Consider the following 23,413-nt stretch of genomic DNA (forward strand, 5'->3'; position numbering starts at 1 on the left):
ATGACATTGAGTAGCAACAACAAGGTCGACTTCCTGCCTTCACTTGGGGGAAAATATGCTTTGAAATTGAGAGAAACTGAAAAACCGAAACTGCTTGGTATTTGTGGGGAAACAACTAAGGTTGTTGATTTCAGAGTGACCTTGTCAAATTTTAAAATTCAGAAGGCCTCCCAAAGCATTGAAGATCGTTGTAGTTGCCACTTTTATGATATGAATTGTCAACTGCATATTTTAATTCATGAAGTGAATACTGGAGTTGGGTGAAATGTTTAGAAGTATTGTTTTGTGGAGTTTCCTGATATTACCCCTCTGTTTTGCCTCGTATGATGGCAGAAAGTGTGAAAAGGCTTTATAATGTTTAGCTTGGGACAAAGCAATAAAAAATGCTTCTAGTGCTATAGTCTGTTCTGTGTGCGACATTAGTGGTGTTGATAGTATCACCTGCCTCAACTGCAGTGCAAATGTGTAATGTCTATCTGCTCTTTTTTTCTTGTTTTATTTATACCACAGATTTATTCTGAAAATGTAACCTTTTTTTTAGTCCCAATTGAATGTCATATGTTCAAATTCTTTCTCACTGTGCATTGACTGTCGGAATGATTTTATCATGTTCCAATTTCAACATTATATTCTTTGGTTTTTCTTGATGTATTTATGTATTTTTAGTACATATTGCAAGGAGACTGTAGTCTTTGCAAGTATAACAATTTAAAGTCTGAATATTCATATTTTGTAGTATCACTATGAATTCTTGTTTTTGGTAAGGTCCTTGCACTCATTACTGTGTTGTTTTTATACTGAGCTATGAATTTCCACTATTTACTGACTAACTTTAACTGTGGTTACTTTCTCTTTGTGTCAGCACTTTAAAGATCCTTTTTTCATTGCTTGTATACAGAATAGTCGGTAGGTCAGCACCGGAGTATATGGAGACACTGGTGAGATGCTATTCTCCTTCTCACACACTCAGGTCTACCACTAAACACTGTCTGGTAATGCCACCTTGGCATGGTAACAAGTCTCAGTCACAATATTTCATCTGGCCCTTCCTATAATTAGTACTATGATCTGTCCAGCATCTACTGTATTATGAACAGTGTAAAAATGAGGCATTTCCACTTTGATGGTGGAGGTGTAATGCATTCATGCAAATGGAATATGTATAAGTTGTGGGGTATGGCCCGGACACGGACAGGTAGACATGCTGGTTTCACCACACACACGTTTATTTACACTATTTATGTACAATAGCGTACACACAACCCAGTACCACGACACCAATCACCCCTTTAAGTCCAGGCCTCGCAGTCCAATGCCTTTCTCTCTGGTCCGCCTCCACTCCTCTCCTCCAAGACTTTGTCCTTCATCCACCTGACTTCAGCCATCGAATGGAGGGAGGCGGCCACTTATATCCACATCCAGACGAGCTCCAGGTGCTTCCCAACACTCCTCCACCGACACTCCCCTGTGTGGCGGAAGTGCCGGCTGCACACCCGGAAGCACTCCAGGTGTCCCTGTTCCTCTCCACTCCCGCAGGACTTCTGGGTGTGGCAGAAGTGCTGATTTTCAAGGGCTCTCTGGGCATTGGGGCACTCCCTGGCAGTGAACACGGGGCCCTACAGGGTTGAGCTTCAAAGCTCTGTACCTCTGGTCCCCAAAGCAACTAAAGCGGTCACCCCCACATGGTCTGGGGAAGGTGCAAGCCCTCCTCCGGTCCTCCTGGGCATCCTGGTCAGGTCGCTACCCCAGCCATCTCTGACAACAGTATGACTAAATATACAATATTCAGTATGTTATTTTAAAATAAGGTTTGTCAGTCCTCTGCTTCTAGTTCACACATGGCCCTCCCTCCTTATACCAGTTTCTTTTTTGGTTCATTTTAACACCAACCAACCATAACCTCTAATCAGAAAAGATGACTGAGTGAAAATGCAAAGCTATTATTGATGCTGCTTATATTTCCTCAAAGACTTAAGTTGCCAAACTTTTTGGGTTCCTGATTTCTTTCATACAGTATGTGTTGTCCTGCTTGAAGTACACTTTACTAAATGAGGTGGACAGGTGGTGAATTGTGACCCTGTTTTTTAGTTTCATAATTTCAATAAGGCATTGAAAACATTTACTTACAGATATGAAAGAGAATTTAATATTTGCCAATCTCACTTATTCATAAATCTCTGAAGTTTTCTAGGCAGAGCAACAATGTGTCTCCAAGTTTGAGTTCCTGTACTTTGTCTTGATTTGCATGAAAGCTGAAAACATCATTTCATGCTAGTGTGTGGAACCAAAAAAGTTTCTGCAAGCCACAATTTGATGACAAACCGGAAAGATGTATTCTTAATGCCTGGCTAGAATGCAGTTGCCAGTATTATCAGTTATAAAAAGAGTATACATATAGTTAAACCTTTTTTTTCCTTCTTCAGTTTCTTGTAAGTAGGAGTTAACTTCCTGAGTTTGTATGGATGTCATTTATTTCTTGAACAGCGAAAAATCAAGTACTAGGTAATATACTGCATGTATCAAGTGTGGCGTCAAATTCCTAACTTTGCTGTTTCTTTCCTGAAGTTTGATATGTGGTATAAAGCTGCATATGTTGTTATACCCTGTAAACATGTGCAGAAAAATGTTAGTTAGTTAAACCTGCCTGTTTTTGCAACAGCTGCAGTGCCCTTACATAAAATATTTTACTTATTTGAAAATCACTAAAGCCACCAGATAACTGGTGTAGCCAGCATGTGTTCAGATGTAGCTCAGAATTATTGGATGGGGAAAAAATGATTACTTTTGTTTTGCCATTTTAAAGCATTTTTCATTGTCTCAATACATTGATCCAGAATCTAGGTTTACCCTATTAATAATTTTAAATAATCTGTTTATTCTTCTTGATTGATATGATAGTATTTCTAGTCTAGATTACACACCAAAAATTAGATAGATTTCTGTATATAGCTGTATATCCATGAGATGTTTCTAATGAGACATTTGTATTAAGCGGTCTTTTGCAAATTCTAATTGAACAGTTAAGAAAATAAAGTTGTATGAATCCATCCATCTTTCTAAAGTTTCATCCTGAGAAATGTCAGCATTGGCATACTACTAATTTTAAATATGTGAGATATATATATATATATATATATAGATATAGGTTAATGTACACTGTGCATACACATTTGTTATGTTTTAGACTGTGTTATTGCTCTAGGTTCAGACATGATCCATCAGCTTCTAGTCGTCTTTGCCACCAGCTTGTTATGTAATTAAGGTTTGCACTGTTCTTGTAGTTTGCAGATCTGTATTCTGTTTTTGACATGGGTGCTCTTTCAACCTGTTTCTCTGTTATAGAGTTGAACATCTTTTTTAAAATGGCTTTTGCAGCTCAACACCATCTTTTTTTCACTGTCACTTTATCGTACATTAACTACTGATTTAAAAAAAAATACCTTCAGAAAAATAGTTCAAGATGATTCATTTAGTAAGGATGTTTTCAAATGTTCTGTTGGGTGTTTTTGTGCATTATGCACATTTTGATGATGAAGGAATTACATTTTATGTACTACTTGCAGTGTTTTTGAGTTTAGTCTAAATTCTACATTAAATTGGCTTTTTCCTAAATATACAAAGCATTAATCTGTAGGAAGATAATTATTTTGCTGCAAAGTCATTGCTTGTTTTGGACTATAGGTAATAGGGTATTCAAATGTTTCAGAGGTTAGACTCCTTTTTTCTTTTTAAATGACTATAAATGAGTAACTTTAATTATAACCTGTAAAATAAACAAATACCAGACCTTTTGTTTAACATTGTGTTTTATTTTTAATGTACAGGATTTGGGTCTAGAAGGCAGTTCTCTAAGTGATGTTCTCTATAAGAACACAGCATTCCTAAACCTAGTGGATCCCATCTCTCATGAGCTCCTGCTAGGTCTGGCACGGGACATTCAGTGCCCAAAAAAGGTGAGTGACTGTCATGAATACTGGGATCAGTTTAGCTAACGTTAGTCTAATAGCTAATTTAATTCACTCCCCTTTTTTCTTATTAGTGTAATATTTTAAGGCTCTTGTGTTTTTATTCTGCATCTCTGTGGGAATAAAATGAGTGAGTTAATTTGTTTTAAATAAAACCACACAGTAATGCATGATTTCCAGCACAGATCTTAGTAATTGCACCCAGCAGGGAGTCTTAGCTCTATGAATGGACCTGGTTCTGAGTTACAATGTCAACAAAATAAGCACAAACTAAAAATTCTTGTACCTTTTAAAATTCTATTATTGTTTATGTAATAAAACAGTTGGTGTGAAGCTAGGCATTTTGTCAACCATTTACTAGATATTACTGCAAAACAAGCAACTTTCTGAACCTCTTTTTTTTTTTTTTTTTTCTCCTGGCAGATATCTGTATAGATTTACTGTATGTAGCACAACAGCGAATAACAATACAAGCCACACATTATATAATGTAAAAGCAAGCATTGTTACACAGTGGTGATAATATGTGAATGTTTTATTTAGTTATTGTTCAGTTTTAGATTATGAGGTGAGCCTCCATCTTGCCTGGTAGTCCCTTAGTGTAGTGTTTGACAACATTAAAGACTTTATTTCCTATAGTTGGGCTTGTATTGACATCTACTTTGCTAAATTTTCTTCATGTTCTTTGTTTAATGGGAAAACTAAATACTTATGCTTGCTTGATTCAAATTATACATTTCAGGGCAGTTTTATACTAGCATTTTTAACCATTTATTGAATCTGGAATCATGTACACTAAAGTTATTACATCTATTATGTGGATTCTGAAGCATTTTGTAGTCCATTTCCATCATATATTTTAAGACTGGGAGGCTGTGAATGCATCAGTTGTAAACAGCTGTTCTTGGTTTTCATTGAGAGCTCTCTAATGCTGTGACAGCATATTTAATGTAAAGAGTTCAGAATGCTTGATTTTACTGCACCATTGTCAACCTTTGCTAGGATTAACCTCTTGGACTGTGATTTTTAGGCTTTGCCAATGTTTTTTTTTTTTCTTTTTCACAGAACAAATACACATACATAATGAGAAAATATTCCAAATAATAAAACAACAATGTCTGTTTGAAAGCTTTTTTGTGCATTTGTAATTTAGCCTTATCCATCATAATGAATTGATCCTTAACAAATAAGATAGTTATGCAAACAGGCAAGACATACGCCTACACAAAGCTTGGAGTGGGTGTCTCATGAAAATGTAATCTTGGGCCTCCTGCACTTTGGTTATGAAGACACTGAGCTCATAAGAGAGAGGCATTTGCATATTTATATCATTTGCAGCTCTCCAATGAGAAAGATAACTGTCTTTCTAAATAGAAAAAGACCAGTGTGATCTGTCATGTTGTAAGATGTATGATGTTTTCTGCTACGCATCGCTGAGTTATAAAATAAAACTTCTAGCTTTCATGGATCATGCTTCTTCGTTTGTCTGCAAAGGCAACTCGATAATCTTTGTCTCCTCTTTCCCAGCAGAAAAAACGATTACTAGGGACATAAGTGTTAAGTGTGTTTTTTTTTTTTTTTTCCATGACGGATTCTTTTCATCTGTCTTTGATTTTGACATTTGGTTTTGCACACTGTCAATCTACTGTAGGTGTCCATAATGGTGAGGTATTGTTTAGTTTGACCCTGAAAAATAAAAGTAAGGATTTGTAATAAAATGGTATACATATATATTTACAAAGAGAGAAGCAGTGACACTGATGGACCAAATAGTTCATTCTTGTTTTTTCAGATTGTAATGTTTAAAGCTGATTTGGAAAATGGATGAAGAGATATATAATACAAGTTCGTCATCATTAAGTGTTTAAGTACAATTTTTTCCTTTGACCCAGTTATTTACATGAAATCTTGTCTGATTTTAAGTTTGAGAAGTTTATCTGTGTAACACTTGATGTGTGCTTTGGGGGGAAAAAAAGCTGAACAGAAAGGAGAGGATTAACAAGACACGAGCATCACGAGAGAGAGAGCGTCTGTGTGACATACATGAGTTTCTATTACTCACAAATGGTCTAACAATTGGTTCCTCCTGAGGCTATTGTATAGTGGAATAAAAGTGACTATAAGCACTATATCCAAAACCTCATTCTCTGGCATATTATGTTTCAAACCAGACATGTTGTTGTTATATTTTTTGTTTTTTTGTATGTGTTTATCATCATCATAGTTTAATTTTTCTTTGCTGCAGGAGATTGACCCACTGCGGTCCTCTGATAAGATATGCAGACAGCTGATTTACCACCTAAGCCCACATTCCAAATGGCTGCGACAGAGCATGCCACGAAGGAAATCGCAGGCGTGGTGAGTGCTAAATTCTTTGCTTTTTGGAACAGTTCTTTCCCCCTCCCAACCAATGACAACATTATTATGTATTTATTTATGTATTATTCTGTATTTATTTCACAACACTAACTAGTGACAATATTCACTTACCTGAAATTTTGAAAGCAAGTAGTCTTTGTGCTAGATTGACCTACATAATGTTACTAATACAGAAAATCTGTTTTACAATAAGAAGTGTATATATACTGTATATAAACTCTAATAACTCTGGAAAGTCTTAATAATAAATTTTATAGTCAACATGTTCAAAAGACTGACAAGTGCTGTGTAATCAGCAAAATCAGAAATTGAAGACGTTGTTAGAATATTTATAAATATTTCTGATGAATATCACTTTGAATCTCTAACTTGAAACACTGTCACTGTCAGCAGTATAGGAAGCTTATCAAACCGAAACTTAAAAAAAAAAAATGCTTAATGAATATGAAATTGTAAAGCCTTTCAGTTAGTCACCCACAGTGTTAAACTGCCATCAAATATTATAATAGCCATTTCCTTTTGGTACCCAAGAGCTCTCAGCTCATGTGAAGGAAATTCAAGTAGCAGTTGTTTTTTCTGTGTACCGTATGAGGAAATTAGCTTGGCAATATACATTTACTTGAACCTAAAGTGATTGAAGATAATAACATGGTGACGCGTCTTGTCTGTAATGTATTGCTTAAGGCGTGAGTATTAAAGCAAGAGCCGCCCTTAATCAAGTAAAAATGCTATTACTGATTTTTCCCACCCCTACCTAGTTTTTGGCTGCCTGGATGCATAGGACTTTCAGACAATAACAGTACAGTGTGAAAAAGCAATTAAACACTAGAATTCTGTTTCAGACTTAAGGAGTTGTAATGCTATAATCCTTTTATTTAACAAATTCTCTGTAATGGTTTTGAAAGGTATTTCTGTATCTGAACGCAGCTGATTATTGAAATGTTTGTGTAATATATATTTAACCTTTAAATTTTGTGTTTTTACTGGGTTTGTTCTTATTTATTTTTCACTTAAACTATAAAAATCATTTGAAAATGACACCTGTATATAGTGTGGCATGGTGCTCAGTGGGGTTTGTGCTGGTTCCTTACAGTTTCAGCATCCTTGGTTAAAATCCAATAGCTGGTCATATGCCTTTCATGAGCTTGCGCGTGTTACCTGTTGGGTGTGTGTGTGTGTGTCATGTGTGTGTCATGTGTGTGTCATGTGTGGATTGCCTTCACAACTGCCACCTCCCCAAACTCCCCTTCTGTTTTCCAGAACTTCTAGTTTTCTTTCCACATCCTCAAACACATGGGAGTTAGGTTGATATGTGGATGGACTCATCAATAGATGGTGCCCCACTCAGTGCTGGCTCCTGCCTTGCAATTAATGCTGTCAGAAAAGATTCTGACACTCAATCGCTTCCACACCTACCACCAGCTTCTTTTGAAAGTTCAGCTTTTGTTGATATTCAGACTGAATCAATACAAATCAAGTCACACCTTTTTCATCTTTTACATAAAATATTTAAGTGAAAAACATGGATATTTAAAATTCAGTACTCTTCATGTGTGCATACCATTTAAGTAACAGTTCATAGAAGAACTTTTGCTTTTAAGCCTTCAGTAGTTGGGTTCTGCATAGAGTCTCTATCTTGATCTTTTTGTCACATAAACCTTATGGGTATATAAAAGAGTTATCTTGAAATTTGTAATGAAATTCTTATATAATGCTGTGATAAGTAATGTATTCATTAACTGTGAATCCGGATCTTGTGCTACAGTTGGTAATTAGCCTTCTATCTTATGCCACACTGTATCGATAGTTAATGACTGCATGAGCCTATTTTATATTGTTATTTGATAAGTAAAGCAGGTTGATGGGTGATATGTGGAAGAAAAAGTCTTTATCAAAAATATAAATTTGTATTTCCAAGATAATTGTACAAGTTGTAGATAGGTGTTGTTTGGTTTAAGAAAAATGAAACCAAGATAAATGCAATGTATGCAAAATAGATGAAAACAATTTGGAAACTGTTTAGTGAAAAAAGGAAAAAAATCCTACATAATCCCAGTTGTCTTAGTGTGCATGCCACCTAAACTAATACTTCCTTCAAGTACCTTTTGATTTTATTACAGCACTCGGTCTTTTTGGGTAAAGGTCTTTCAGTTTGGCACATCTGAACTTGGTGATTTTTGCCCACTCCTCCTTGCAAAGTATTTCTAGACCAGTCAGATTAAGAGGTCATCCCCTGGGCACAGCTGTCTTCAGATCACCCCACAGATTTTCAATTTTATTAAGGTCTGGGCTCTGGCTGTGCCATTTCAGAACATGACTCTTCCCTTGATGAAGTCTTCATCATGCTGAAAGGTGAAATTCTTCCTCATCTTCAGTTTCCTAGTAGATTCTTGAAGGATTTGTGGCAAAATAGACTGTTGCTTGGAGCTAAACATGTTTCCATCCACCTTGACTAAAGCCCCAGCTCCAGCACAAGAAAAGTAGCCTCAAAGCCAGATGCTGCCTCCACCATGCTTCACTGTGGGTATGGTGGTGTTTTGATAACCTGCTGGGTTTGTTTTATTTTTGTGCCAGACATAACTTTTGGAGTGTTTATATAATTCAATCTTGGTCTCATCAGACCATCGTACATTTTCTACACGGCTGAAGGTGACTGGGTATACCTTTTTGCAAAGTTGAGCCGGGTTTGGATGCTTTTTCTTTGTGAGAAAAGGGTGTTATCTTGCTAGTTCTATATAAAGAATATTAATGATTGTTGTCACAGGTAGGGAACGACCAGTACTTGCCAAGAAATCCTGCAGCTCATTTAATGTTGCTGTAGGTTTCTTGGTGGCCTCCCTGACCATTTTTTCTCCTTGTCTTCTCAAGTTTTGAAGGGACATCATGGTCTTTGTAGAGTCATTGCTGAGCCATATTTTCTTCACATTTTGATAACTGTCTTCGCCATAGTCCATGTGATATTTAATGCTTTGGATACTTTTTTTGCAGCCCTGTCTTGATTGATACCTTTTCAATGATGAGATCCCTTTTGCGTTTTAAAAGCTCTTTGTGGACCCTGGCTTTTTGGAATATGTTGCAACCAAGAGGATATCTGAATAATCCTGCATAAATAGGCAAACTTTATCTGAGCTCAGTCAGAGCTACTTTAATTGCATTCTACCAAAAATCAAATCTTATTTCATTTTGTTTAATTTGGTGAGCAAATAGATTTATGAACAAAACTTGTATATGAAGCCCATCTATATAATAAAATGCTTGTGTGTGTGTGTGTGTTTTCAGTGCCTCTGAACAATTTGATTGGTTAGTTTCTCTGTGGTTGCCCAGTCAAATGCAATTGAGACAGGAAGTGCCAGGCAGGGCATGTTGACACACATAAGGGTTAATGAGGAAAGGTATAAGAAGACTGCTGTCAACTTTTCAACACTGAAATTAGATTAAAGTTTGTTAATCCCATGGTGATATTCAGATGCATACAGCAGCAGAAACCTGAAAAAACAAGGATACATACTTGCAGGACACAATACCGCCAACCAATGAATGAATCCGTCAATAAATAAATCAAATAAAAATAAACTTGTAAATTGTTTTCACAGTGGGTACTACCATTGCTGCTAGTCGCAGTTTAGACAAAGGCAAGCAATGCATCTGAAAAGCAAGTTTTATGGGAACACAATTGAGAGAGGAAGCGTCGGCCAAGACCAGCTGAGACACTATTCACCAGAAGCATCGGCTCATGGTGGTTTCCACTGTTGTAATACAAAGATCACTTTTTAATCTGTTAACTTTGCTTTAGGTGCCCACAGTTCAATTCAAAAATTGAGTACAGCAAGGAACAGAAACAAGGATTATGATTTGCTGGTGCACTCCACCCTTGCAGAGCTGATACACTGATTTATACTCTACTGCCTGCAAACCACCGTGTTTGGCCAAAGCAGAGAGGGAGAAGCGGAGGAGAGCACAAGATGGACTGAAGTGTGTCCAGTCTATACAGCAGCTCCTGGAAAATGGCTACTTTTGATATTTGGTCTTTAACACTGTATCATAGTGCTATTATCATATTGTTTGTTTTCAGATTGTGTGGGTGTTTTTTTAAATCTGCACACAATTTAATTACAGTACCTGTTGTCTGTTGTGCTTCATAAAAAGGCTTTTTTTTGTTGGCAGCAGCTTGATGTTTCTGTGGGGTTTTTTTTTTCCCTTTCTGAATCACAATAGCTGGCATATAAAGACTAAATGCAACTACTGAGGTTCCTTAGAGATGTTCTTTAAATCAGTGGACTGTTTTTAATCAGTAATCATAAGAGCTTTTTAACAGTTTCCAAAAATGCTTTGTAGACTCTATTGTGCATGAATTCACATCTGTAGTTGAGGTTTTATTGATCCAATTAATACAAAAACCTTATTTCCTTCCCTGAGAAACGCATGACATCCATAAAGAAAACCCATATTGCTTGGTCAATAGAAAAACTTTAAAGTTAGTTTTGGAGGTGACCGAAAAATTAAATTGGTTCAAATCATATCCTAATATGGAGTTGGTGTACTATTTTATCAGCTCTTGATGTAATGTTTTCTGGCTTATTGAGTAGATCTAGAAACTGCACACATTTCTTTGCTGGGCATGTGAAAATCCCCACTGTCCCTTACCATGCAGGTGTGCAGTACAATTGCCAGACCTTGTGTCAAGATGATCAACCACAACCCTGCGCCCCTTCAAGGGAAACTTTCTTGAGTAGGAGGAACTAGTTTGGACACAGATGTGCTTAGTTAATCGTGAATTGTTAGCCACATTGCAGGTGTTTCATTGGGACCTGAAACCTCTATCAGGACAGCTGATGCCACTTGCCAGCCCCATGGAATGTTAGCATGTCTCTTGCCATTGATCCATGGATATTTTATTTTCAAATTTCCCCTTTCTGACACCTAGAAATGTGCTGGCTTACAATTCACCACTCTCTTACTGAGAATAGAACCCCATTGCACGTCTGTTTTTCTAGAGCAGAGGGTGATGGGATACTGAAGAGTGATTTCATTTAAAGCACCTTGCACTTGATGTAATCGTGATTTCATGCAAGTTAGGTTTTCTTTTTCAATATTGGATTAAAAATATATACAGACCCCATGCTTTGCGGTTAGTGTAGCAAATGGTTGCAGAACCTCCAACCAAAATATACCTGTTTAACCATGCCGCCTCTTCTTGATGAAATTTAAGTAAATCCTAACAAAAAGGAACCAAGTTACTTATTTTACATATGTAGAAAAATACAAAATTTGTATTCAGATACTCCAAGTGTTGTGTAGATGTTTATTCCTTAAGACTTATTAATTTGCTCAGTTTTATTTACAATGTGAATGAGGTGACTGATGTCAAAGGCTATTTTGTACAATTTATGTAAAATTATATTGTGGGTTAGCATTGTTGCTAATCCTGTCTCCCAGCTCTATTACAGAGTGAACAAGTTCTACTTGACTAATGTGAAGTGACTTTGATAGCCTATATTGTTGGTATCGCTGCTCCAGGAGTAAGTAAGGCGACAATAGGTGAAAACAATTCAGCATAGATAAGGTAAAAGAGAATAAAGATACTGGAGAGAAAGCAGTCCAGTAACGTTTACTTGTGCCATTAATGAGCCTTGACGTTCTTGCAACCCTTTACCCATTAGGTTGGGGGAAGCTTCTGATTTTATTCATTTACTGGGGGCCAAGTTTTTAGGTGTGAGAGACTTGCAGAGTTTCAGTCGCCGTTCAGTTATTGTGGCATTTCTTCAGTCAACCTAAAGAATGTATGAAACTTATTCTTTTGGCTGCTCCCATTAGGGGTCGCCAAGGTGAATCAAATTGCACTACTGATATTGTTTCTAGAAAGTGAGTTCTTGCTTCTGTAATAAGACCAGTTTAGCTTTATAATACGACACCCCAACACACCTATGAATTTTTTAATATAAATAGAATGTTTTTGGCTTCATTGTATCTTTAAAAATGAACAACTACACTGGTTTAACATTTGCAGAAGAATATTCTGTCGCAGCTGTTAAAATCTCATGTACAGTATTATAATTTCCCTGCCCCCACTCCCTGTAGGAGAATTAATTGTTTGTTCCTGCTGTTTGTCCATACTCAAACCCCCAAAATTCTCCCCATCAGATGTTTTTGTAGAAAACAATCACTTTGGGAAATTAAAATAATCTCATCAACTCAAGAGATGAACATCACATACAACATAAGTGAACTCTCCAAAGGGACCTTTATTACGCAAAGCCTCTCTCTCCTGCTCCATTAAAGTGCTGTGGGTGGAGGGAGAGTGTAATTGGAAATTGGAAAACAAAAAGAAGGAAGTAATACAAGCTGCGGCGTCCAGTTTCGCCCAAACATGTTTTAATTAAGTTCTTGGGACCGTATAAGAATAAACGAGTCTCATGGGTTTGGTGTTTGCTAGCCTCTTGATAGATTGACTACTGAGTAAAATACTTCTAAGGTCCATACACAGTTCTGTTTCATGATATGAAACCATAACCGGAGTTTAACATCCCTTTTTTTTTTTTTAACCAGTCCTTTAGTGTTTGTATGTTGTGCGTCATTTGTTAGAAATGCAGTAAGCTGTTTGGGTGAAGACCTAACCTACAGTGGCACCTAAGTGCATGCAGCAGAAAACTGTATCCGCATTAATAGGAAGGGAGCACCAAATCCGAAGGATGGCAGCATTAATAGGAGACATGTACAAAATCAAAGGGTTGGCATTATTAACATGTTTCGTGTATACAATCTGAGTGATGGCAAGAGGTTGTGTGTGTATAATTAGAGGGGTGGCATCATTAATTTTTTTGTATCAGTTTACTGCTGCTGGATTATGTGAATTTCCCCTTGGGATTAATAAAGTATCTATCTATCGATCGATCGATCGCATCAGGAAAGTCGGGGGGATAATACTCAACAAAGAAACTGAGAAAGAGGTTGAAACAAAATTCTGTAACCTGTGAGTATAACATGAGAAGAAGACGGAAAATGTCTGTTTGGGATGGGCAATAAACTTTTACTGTTGTTTTTTAATGATCTATACCGTGGCACACAAACGTTCGGGCACCCTTGCTTAAAATGTCTTACTGTGAAAAGTTAAATGTGCAGAAGATGAACTGATCATCAAAAGACATAACCCTAAAGATAATGCATTTCTTTAATATTTTTAGCTAGATTACATTTGAATTCCATTGTTCACAGGTAGAATATACCAAAAAAATGAAAAGGTCCTGAATCAGAGTTTGGCACCTGACATGGTCAGTACATAGTGACAACCCCTTTGGCAAGTGTCACTTTGTCTCCAGCTAAGTCTTCCAATTCTTAATTGGAATGTGTGTTTTGGATCATTATCTTCTTGTAGAACTCATCCTCTTTTTAACTTCAACTTTTTTACAGATAGTGTGATGTTTGCTTTCAGAATTTTCTGGTATTTGAGTCCATTCTTTCCTCTACCATTGATACGTTCCCTGTGCCACTGGCTGCAACACAAGCCCAAAGCATGATCGATCCACCCCAATGCTTAGTGATGGGAAAGGTTCTCTTTTCCTGGAATTGGGCAACCTTTTTTCTACAAACATATCTTTGCACATTGTAGCCAAACAGTTCTATTTTGACTTCATCAGTCCAAAGAACATGTTTCCAAAATGCTTTTGGCTTGTTTAGATGTTCATGTGCAAACATCAGGCGCTGAATTTTGTGGCTACGACACTGTAAAAGTTCTGGCACTGATGCCTATGGTCCTTTTTGTCCAATGGATCCTTTCTAGACTACGCTTTACTGTAGTGTTGCCGTCGTTGTTTTAAATGTGACTTCGTCCAGCTGCTGTTAGATGTTACTAAACAGGCATCTATACTGATCCATGTTGCTGTTTTTCCACCAGCTTGCAATGCAAATTTAAAAATTCTCCTATTTGGCAGAATACAAACGATCAGTTTTAGTCGGGATGTCTTAAGACTTGAAAAGAGGTGGGGGGGTGGGAATAAAAAAAAAACATGAATTTAAATGCAATCAACCTGCCAGTCATGTCAGATGATTTGAACATTGTTTATTGCCTCTTCACTATATAACTTGTACTATTACCTTTTTAAATAAGTACAATTTTTGGACCATTCAAGTATAGGTGACTATATAATGGGTATGAATGTATATGTATCAGAATGAGTCTGAATTCATTATTATTTAAAACCCTCTGCAGCTTTATAATTTAAAAAAGGACACTTGGTAGACTTTAGAAAGCTGCAATGCTGGAAAGCAAGCAGATAACCTTTCATAAGATTACAGCATTTGTAATTCAAATGCATATATACATTATCAGTATTAGCATTGCTACACACAAATATTTGACTAACTGACATAAGTTGTCTAACAGGAGCATAATATGCATAAAAATGACATTTATTAGTGATCCAGGTAATTTAAAAAAAAAAAAAAAGTAGGTATATTGAAAACCTCTTGGCAAGCATCACATTTCCTCTGACTTTGCAGAGTGCGGATCAGATATCAATTTAATTAAACTACAAAATGGTAGATTTGCTGATCAACAGGGAAAAATAAGTCTTGATGAATAGCATTTATAGTGAGGCTACACTGGTGTTCCATGTTGTGATGCTAGTAACAAGCAGTTAGTGTTTACCAACCACTTTTTTCTTAATGTTTTAAAACAGGATATAAAAAATAACTAAGTCAAGTTTTTTTTTAAGAATAGACTCTACAAGGAAATGTAATTTTTTGGCAGATTTGCATATTGTAGATGACATTTGTGCCACATAGTTAATAAACACAGCCTGTTCTTTATATGTAAGCTTTTAAATGGCATGTCATACAAGTTGGATTTGCACAGCTCATTAGACGTAGCAGTTCTTTTCTAAAATGCAAGGGGGTAAAAAAATAAAAACTGATGACAATTAGGGTTTTGCAAATTTTTCTTCACATAGACTAAAATGTAATTGCTTTGTTTTAAGTAATCTGAAACCATTATTTGTATACAGCTCCATCCCAGTTCTTTATAATACTGAAAAATATCATGTGCACTGACTGAGGGAGAGGTTATTCAACTTCAAAATATTTAATTGAAATGAACAGGCATAGATAATTTTGGAGTGCAGTATATTTTTTCCATAACATACATGCTAAGATGCTTTTAGCTTTACAGTGTTGGATAACGCTTAATGAATATCCATTTGAACACAAGCCAACATTCTAGAAAAGTGGAATTGTGAACGAGTTATTTAGTTAGGAAACAAGTGTGTAGTAGGCAAATGATACAAAATGATGTATTTTATAAAGCAGTTTAAAAACAACACCAAGGCTGACCAAAGTGCTGTACAATTTAAAAAAAAAAAAGAAAACCCAACATATCAGAGACACAAAACCAAAGGGTAAATGAAACAAACACATAAGAACTGAAGAGATTCTTAAAAAAAAGTATACAGATAGCCAACATATCATACTGCGTTAAAAGTCAGAGAGTAAAAATATGTTTTTAAATAGGATTTAAAGGCAGCTAGCGAAGGAGCCTGCCTATCGTGTAACAGCAAATTGTTCCAGAGTTTTGGGACTGCAACTGAAAAAGCTCGATCACCTCAGAGTTTGCATCGTGCCTTGAGAACACGTAAAAGCATCTGGTCTGCTGACCTGAGGGAGCGAGACAGATGGGATGTAAGGGTGCAGCGGTTCCGACAAATACAGAGGGGCACAACCATTAAAAGATTTAAAAACGAACACAAGGATCTTAAAATGGATTCAAAAATGAATTGGAAGCCAGTGAAGGGAAGCCAAAGTCAGGGTACCGTGCTCATGCTTTCTTGTGCCAGTTAAAAATCGAGCAGCGGCGTTTTGCACCAGCTGTAGGCGAGCAACAGAGGCCTGGCTAATTCCAAAAAGAAGCACATTGCAGTCATCTAGACGAGATGTTATAAAAGCATGTATCACTGTTTCAAGGTTGCGCTTAGACAAAAAAATTAACTTTTCATAGTCCAGATGAGAGAGGGAGTGAGAGTGCGCCAGAATAAGCAGAGGACATAGGTGACTACTATGGTAGTGAGCTCTGAGTTCATTAAACACACTTCAAAACCGCTGCTGTTGTGTGTGCCGCTTACACCTTCAAGTTCTACAGGTGCTATGGTGGTGTCCCCAATTGTAGCTTCTAATTAATCATTTTTTTCCTCTTGATTGTTACTCTTTTCTGAGGATGGATTTATCACACACCTAACAGACTAAAAACCGTAACAGAAATGTGCAAAACTAAGATTAAAGTTGTACACTTGCTTTCTGTTTCTTGTAGAGCATAATTAAGAATCATCTCACCCTTGCCTTGTCCTAAAACTGGATACATTTACCTCAGATGACAAACATTATGTATTTTACATTGTCATGAATTACTGAGCAAAAAAATAAGCCCACATTCCTAACCCGTGTGTGGAATAAAGAAAATTAGCCATTAATTCTCCCAGAACCTGTTAATGAGGCAATTCAAGCCAGGGCTGCTAACCAAGTGTGTTTGATTAGTTGATGACCAAAACAGCGTTGGAACTTTGACAATTCATGGCTTGTAGTAGGATAGAGAGGAGTACAATTATTTCATTTTACTGTTGTACTTGTCTGCCTCAGAATTGTTACATTGCCTATGAACTTTACATGGCACAAAGCTAATGGTGTTTAATATGCCGCCGCCTTGCTTGCTTTTAAATCAGCCTTCAGTTTGCAGTTGACAGCATTGGTAGCCAGTTTGGTTTAGCTCGGCTAATTTGATTGGCAGTATGTCTCTGTTGGGTTTGCAAACCACAACCTTAATATCTGATCTTTTCCAGCTCGTTGCATAGTTTTCATGATGTGCTTTCATCAGTGCTGCCCGAGGCTTGGCCCCCTAATTCCTATCGAAGCTGCTGCAGAAAAATAAGAATGTACACTTCACCCCAATTACTGAGAACAACGCATGACTGACGCTATACGAGAAAGGCAATTGGCTGGCTCTGTGTGGCACTTGGAGCAGCTGGCTCAGGGCTCTGTCCTGTTCGGTGTTTTTTAGATGTGGAGTGTCAAGTGTAGCATTTGTCAATGTGAACTTCATCTTTTTTTTTTTTTTACAGTAGTACAGTGTGAAATTTGAAAAAAAAAAAAACCTGTTGCTAATGACTTTGTTTCAACAAAAGCTTAGCTGCTGAATCCATGGTGTGGCTTTTTTTTTTCTTTTTTTTTTCCTTTTTCTCCATCAAAACAAGTCTCAGTCCAGAAAACATCTCCTGTCTTCTGTATTAATAATTTATGTTCAAATGTATGGTATTTTGATAGTTCACAAAAAATCCTCAAAATTGCAAATGATTTTCTCATTATAAGTAGCATTACAGATAATAAGACATTAGCAATTATGTTACATAATTTCAATTTAGTACAGCAACTATGTGATCCCTCAGTAATTGGTTCTGTTCACAAAACGCGGGGGGGTTGCAGGTGTGTGACATTTGTGGTTTTAGTAGATCAGTCTTAGTAGATAGGGTTTAAAAAACAGGGACATTATGCAACACCACTGTATCTGCAAGGTCAGGAACCTAATATGTTTGAAAAGATGGCAGTGTTCATTAGTTCAACTGACAATATAATCTTTTTTTTATTCTTTTCTCATAGAGTCATTAAAAGTATTGTGTTTTTGTGCTTTTTTTTTTTTTTAACCGAATATAAATGGCCTCCATTTCTAGCTCCTTCATAAATAGAGGACTCGTACTTTGCTCCTGTTCTTTTCGGTAGAATGTCATTTGCCTTGGTAACGGTTATATCAGAGTGTGCAGAGTATGCACACTGTCATTTATCTGTTTTAAAATAAAGAAATATTTTGCTTGTGGTGGTCTTTCTGAGCAAAAGAAATAAAATCAGCCTTAATGAGCAATTTTAAAATGGTCAATTTCTTGTAGATTTGTGTCTGTAAATGAACATTTTCATCACCATTTATTTTGTACATAATGTGTTACAGAACACACTGCAAACTATAAAGGGACCGAGGTAGCCATCATCTTAATGTCATTTTAGTAATCTATTTTTTTTTTTTTTTGAAGTTTAGAAACATTTCTTATCATATCTTTGCTCTTTAGCAAGACAGAAGGTTTCTTTCAGGTCATAATTGCCTTGAGAATACATAGAAGCTGACCTGTGGAGAAGGGAGAGATGCCAGAGTGAAGAGATATGTGGGGTTAAGTGCTTGGTTCTGCTTTGGTGCTCCTCCTCACCTGATGGACCACACAAGTCCATGTGTCAATATCGCTGCTTCACAAGTACTACGTAAAAAGGAATTATTGGGCAGCAGAGTTTCTTTCATTGGCATTTGCTGTTAACAGTGAGTTGTATCTAAATTATGCAGTTAATAATCTTTACTGTATATTTTCATAATTTGTTTTTGTAAATCAATTTTTTTTTGTATTTTGTATGTATATATAAATGATTTTTATTAACCCTAACACATTAGTTGTAAATATAATGAAACACTTTGAATGTGGTGATTTTGGCATTTATTTAGTTGTTTTTTGGCCTAAACATATTTTTCCTACTTAGGATTTATAATTTACTATTAGTTTAAGATTCTTTTTGAGCTGATTATTATCTTTATAGTTTTGTTCTATAAAGTGTCAACATTATTTTAACATTACGTCTAATGTTTACTGCAACTCTGCTTTGTTTCATTGTGTATGCTACCCTCTTGCAATTCTGTTTCCACAATATGAAGGTTAAGTGCTGAGGGCTTGTCCTTCAGTGGTCACTCTTGTTGCATCATGGATCTGACACTTTATAAGTTGAGGCAATGTTCATGCTAATCATCGGAGATTGGTGATTACTCATCCAAACAAAAACAAAACAGTGCTTTAGTTTAAAAAAAAATAGTTTGACTCCGCATTCTGTCTTTGACTGGTTTTTGTTTTATGTATTGAGTCCTAGTTTTGTCTCATTTTGGTGTTTTTTTTTGTTGTTTTTTTAAGCTTTGATTATTGTTTTGTCACTCCTCTTTCTTGCTATACAAAAATGAATTGGACTTGTTTGTTTTATAATTGTATCTTTTTTTGTGTGCGAATCAACCCTAAATTTGTTGATGAATGGGAAATTTATGAGTGATTATTGTGGGTTGGAGTTGAGATTAGGCATTATATATACTCTTATTTCCTTTGCCATCCTCCTCCTACCCCTTAAAGCACTTCTTTCAACAGCTAAAATTTTATTCAAATTTTTTTTTTTTGTGCCTTAGATAATCTTTTTACCTTTTTATGATTTCTTTATATATCCAGAACACCATTAGTCCTTCACTTCACCCACAATTGCACCACATTCTGATACTACTGCCCTATGTGGGTATAATTTACCAGTAAGCTTTGTGTCTATTTTATCTTGAGTGTTTCAGTTAGCTGCTAATATCATGCAGTATAATATTCATATGGCATAAATGTTTCATAATATAAATAAGCATTTTTATGTAAATGTTGAGAATCTAATGAATTGGCTGGATGGTCCTCCTGTCAAGATGAGCACAAGCATTCAGGAGCTCATCTGGTAGTGGTTTTCCGAAGCCATTCAAGGTGTTTTCTGGTGTAGCTGCTTGTTTTTAAAAGAGCCAGATGGGCGCAATGCTGATTGAGATGCTCCCAAATAAGTAGCTCAGATTACACCTGTTGGTCTTGTTAATTAGATGCCATGCTTCACAAAAGAGCATTTCTCTTGGGGAGGATAAAATGGGATGTTCTCTTGTAATCCTTAAGTGAATATACATATTCACTCTTCATGTTTAACCCTCTGTGTTTTCTTTAGAAGGGCAAATCTGTAGTAATACAAAGTGCAACTGTGTAATGCAGATTTAAAGATTAGAAATCGGTTATATAAAGACATTATCTTTGAATGAGCGACTTATTGCACAGTACTTTTTGAAACAAGTGCACAAATAGAGTTATAATAATTGTAACAAGTGATTATTACCGTAATATGTTTAGCAGTTGTCTGTCTGTCTGTACTTCTACAGTGGAGTATGGCAGTAACGCTGATTACACAGACAGAACAGTGTATTGTTTGGGTAGTTTCTGTATGGTTTGCATTTGAGCAGAGGTGGGATACCAGTGCTGATTTTAGACACTGTCTTTATGTGTACTACAATTCTCGGAGTCAAACCCTTAGCTAGGTTGGCTATCAAGTGCAGGAGTCTTATTAAAATTGGAAGTTTAATCAATTTTGATTAAAAAAAAAAAAAAAGTTTTTGTAAAGGGATATTTTTGTAAAATGTAAATCATTAACTAAAGACATCCGCATGTATGTTTACAGTGTCAGTGAAGGACAATCGTAATAAAAGCAGTCCTGTATTTTTAAACATTAATTACATGTGTTATCTTATTCCTGAAATCATTTGTACAGTTACCTTGATATTTCAGAGTTGCACCCCTATTTCTGTGTACTACAGACCGTATAATTAGGACAAACATTCCCTGAAAATCTTCCAAAGTCATATTTGCCATAAAAGAAAGAACTCCAAATTTGTATAATTTGTTTTAGCTCTTATATAATCAATTCATTAAAGTATCTCTCTGTCTATCATTTTCTTTTACAAGTACCAGGATTCCATTCTAGTGTGAGGCCACAAGCTCGGAGTCTGCTCTAAAATGGACACCACTCCAGCACAGATTCTTGTCTGCTTTAACCTTTAATATTAGTGTTAAAGGCCAAGGGGTCCCTGTGGACATTTTATAGGCCCATGGACACTGGAAATAACAAAGTAGATAAAATTCAGCTACAAAAAAGAAATTCTTACAGTGCAACAAACCAAAATATTTAACATTCTGGAACATCAGACAGTATAACAAATGCAGAAAACAAGGAGTCGAGAGTGTCTCGAGGTTTAGTGCAAGGCCGTAGATCAGAATTGTATGCGCAATCCAGTGAGACGGTGAAGATCGGCCAGAGTATGGCACTTGTCAACAGGTCTGTCAAGCAGCATGTGTGTCTGAAGAGTATTAAAAATACTGGATGTCTAATGCAGGGTTGAAATATATTTGAGATTTTTGTTGATTGGCTCCAGCAGACCCCCCGTGACCCTGTATTAGGATATAACAGGTTGGGTAATGGATGGATGTTTTGTATGACATGTTGGGTGCCCTTAACAACTCTTGCTTTGCTATTGCCATACTGCAGTAATTAATACCTACATGGGTGTTTTTTAAATGGACTTTGAACATTTTTTGCCTTCAAATTTAAATGTAATGGTGTTGACTGTAGTTTGAATCGTGTTTAGCAGATTGAACATCTCTATTTTTCTTGATAGTCTTTCCATGGTCTAAAATAAAATTGTTTGGAACAAGCGTCTTGATGAGAAAATGAACGTGTGTATATGGCTGGCTGTTTTTAAATCCAGCCATCTTTTTGCTTTATTTAATATTCTTGTTAGGTTGTGGAAGACCTAATCGTCACTTTCGACTATTTTATTAGTCCAGAATGAGAATATTTCAAATGTGAGGGCTGATTCAATGTCCTCGAGTTCCCATGTGCTTTTGATCCATATGTTGGGTGTCACTCCTTATAAAGCTCTTTCACTTATTAGGCCATGACATAAAGGCAGCAGAAATAGATTTCCAGGGGCCACACATGCATTCAACATTCTTGTGAGAGATGAAAGGCTCTCATTTACAATAATCCCAAGGGATATAAAATGCTGTTTGCTCCTTCTGCTCTCAAGGTCAACCCGTCAGAGAAAGAATCTACAGTATTCAGCAGATCAAGCCAAGGATTTAGGGAAGCAAGAGGGACATTTCTAATTAGAAGTTAAACAGAAAGGTCTGTGTTGTCTTATCAGGCTGTGATGGGATTGTTTCTAATGAATATGAGAAGGCGAGCACTTTTTTTGGCAGTGGGGTGGGGGAATGATGTCTGGTTGAGAGGATTATGGGTAAAAACCTGAGAAGGCTCAGCTTTAATCTCCTTGGCACGTGTCAGCTTAAAACTGGTGACAAACTCTGTGGATGGCAGGGAGTACACATCTCGGCAAAAGTGGCCATTGAAGTTGAGAAAGAGAGTAGATGTGTTTTTATGTTTGTGGAATGGAAGTTAGTCTGTTGCTAGCTTCTTTATGAAAATCTGCATGTTCTCTGTGTGGCTAGGTATTATTAACAGATAAATAAGCGTGCTTACATAGAGTAGGGCTGCCAGTGTGGAATGCAGTTCTTGGCTACTTTATCGTCCAATTAAGATGCCAAACGTATGACAAGTTTTCTGATAAGCTTAATTAGAAATAAAAGACTAGAATTTCTGCTTTCCGTTGTAATCAACAAATTGTGTAAGAATGTTCTGTGACCTTTGGATGAAACAGAGCTTCTTTTTTCTGTTTGTTTGAGGATTTCTGTTATAAAAATGCAACTGACCCCACTGAGGGGGCTTTTTGCACTTGGTGAGTAGAGGGTCTTTGCCTTATAGAGTTCCAAGTGGAAGAATAAAAAGAATTCTGCTTGTTTGAATTGGTTTCTGCCTGCTGTTGTCTTGAACCTTCATCCACATGTTCTTTTCCTACTTTACAGTAGTGTTTGAGAAAGATGTGTGGTGAATTAGTTTTAAATGTTTGTTATTTAAAACTGTAATTGCTCCCCGCCAGTGTCTGTATTCAATTATATTAGATAAAATAAACTTTGGGAATCCCAAGGGGAAATTGTGACGCACACAGCAGCAGAAACATGAAACAAAAGAGGTGGAGACTCGTAGAACAAATAATACAATCAATCCAATCAATCAATCAATCAATCAATCGGTATATTAATGAATGTGCAGGATTAGCTCTGGGCCCTGTGACCTTAAATTGCATCTCTCTCCCATGTGAGTGTGCATTTTAGACCCCTTTGCAGATTGAGAACAGCTGGGATATTCGGTGGAATCTTGGCAGACATTTTCTTTAAATCCATGTATCATCTGTGCTCTCGAGTTCGGCCAGCCTTCTGACTCATTTCTCTGCAAATGAGGCTCTGAATTAATGTTGTGAATTGTCGCAACTCTTGTAGTTCCCAGTTGACTAATGTGAGTTGTGCTCTCATCGCTCCTGCTGGTTGTGATAATGA

The 23,413-nt window shown here is 36.5% G+C and overlaps 1 protein-coding gene across 4 annotated transcripts in view; it reads left to right on the forward strand.

Annotated features, from left to right (window-relative positions):
- The window catches only part of lrrc75bb (leucine rich repeat containing 75Bb), a 57,792-nt gene that overhangs the window by 29,613 nt on the left and 4,766 nt on the right, over nucleotides 1–23,413 (forward strand). For all 4 annotated transcript variants that reach the window (XM_039771885.1, XM_039771887.1, XM_039771886.1 and 1 more), the window contains 2 exons: nucleotides 3,825–3,953; nucleotides 6,211–6,323. In XM_039771885.1, the coding sequence (XP_039627819.1) occupies nucleotides 3,825–3,953; nucleotides 6,211–6,323 (242 nt within the window). The remainder of the gene's footprint in view (nucleotides 1–3,824; nucleotides 3,954–6,210; nucleotides 6,324–23,413) is intronic.

Source organism: Polypterus senegalus, chromosome 12 (assembly GCF_016835505.1).
Source record: "Polypterus senegalus isolate Bchr_013 chromosome 12, ASM1683550v1, whole genome shotgun sequence".
NCBI lineage: Eukaryota > Metazoa > Chordata > Cladistia > Polypteriformes > Polypteridae > Polypterus > Polypterus senegalus.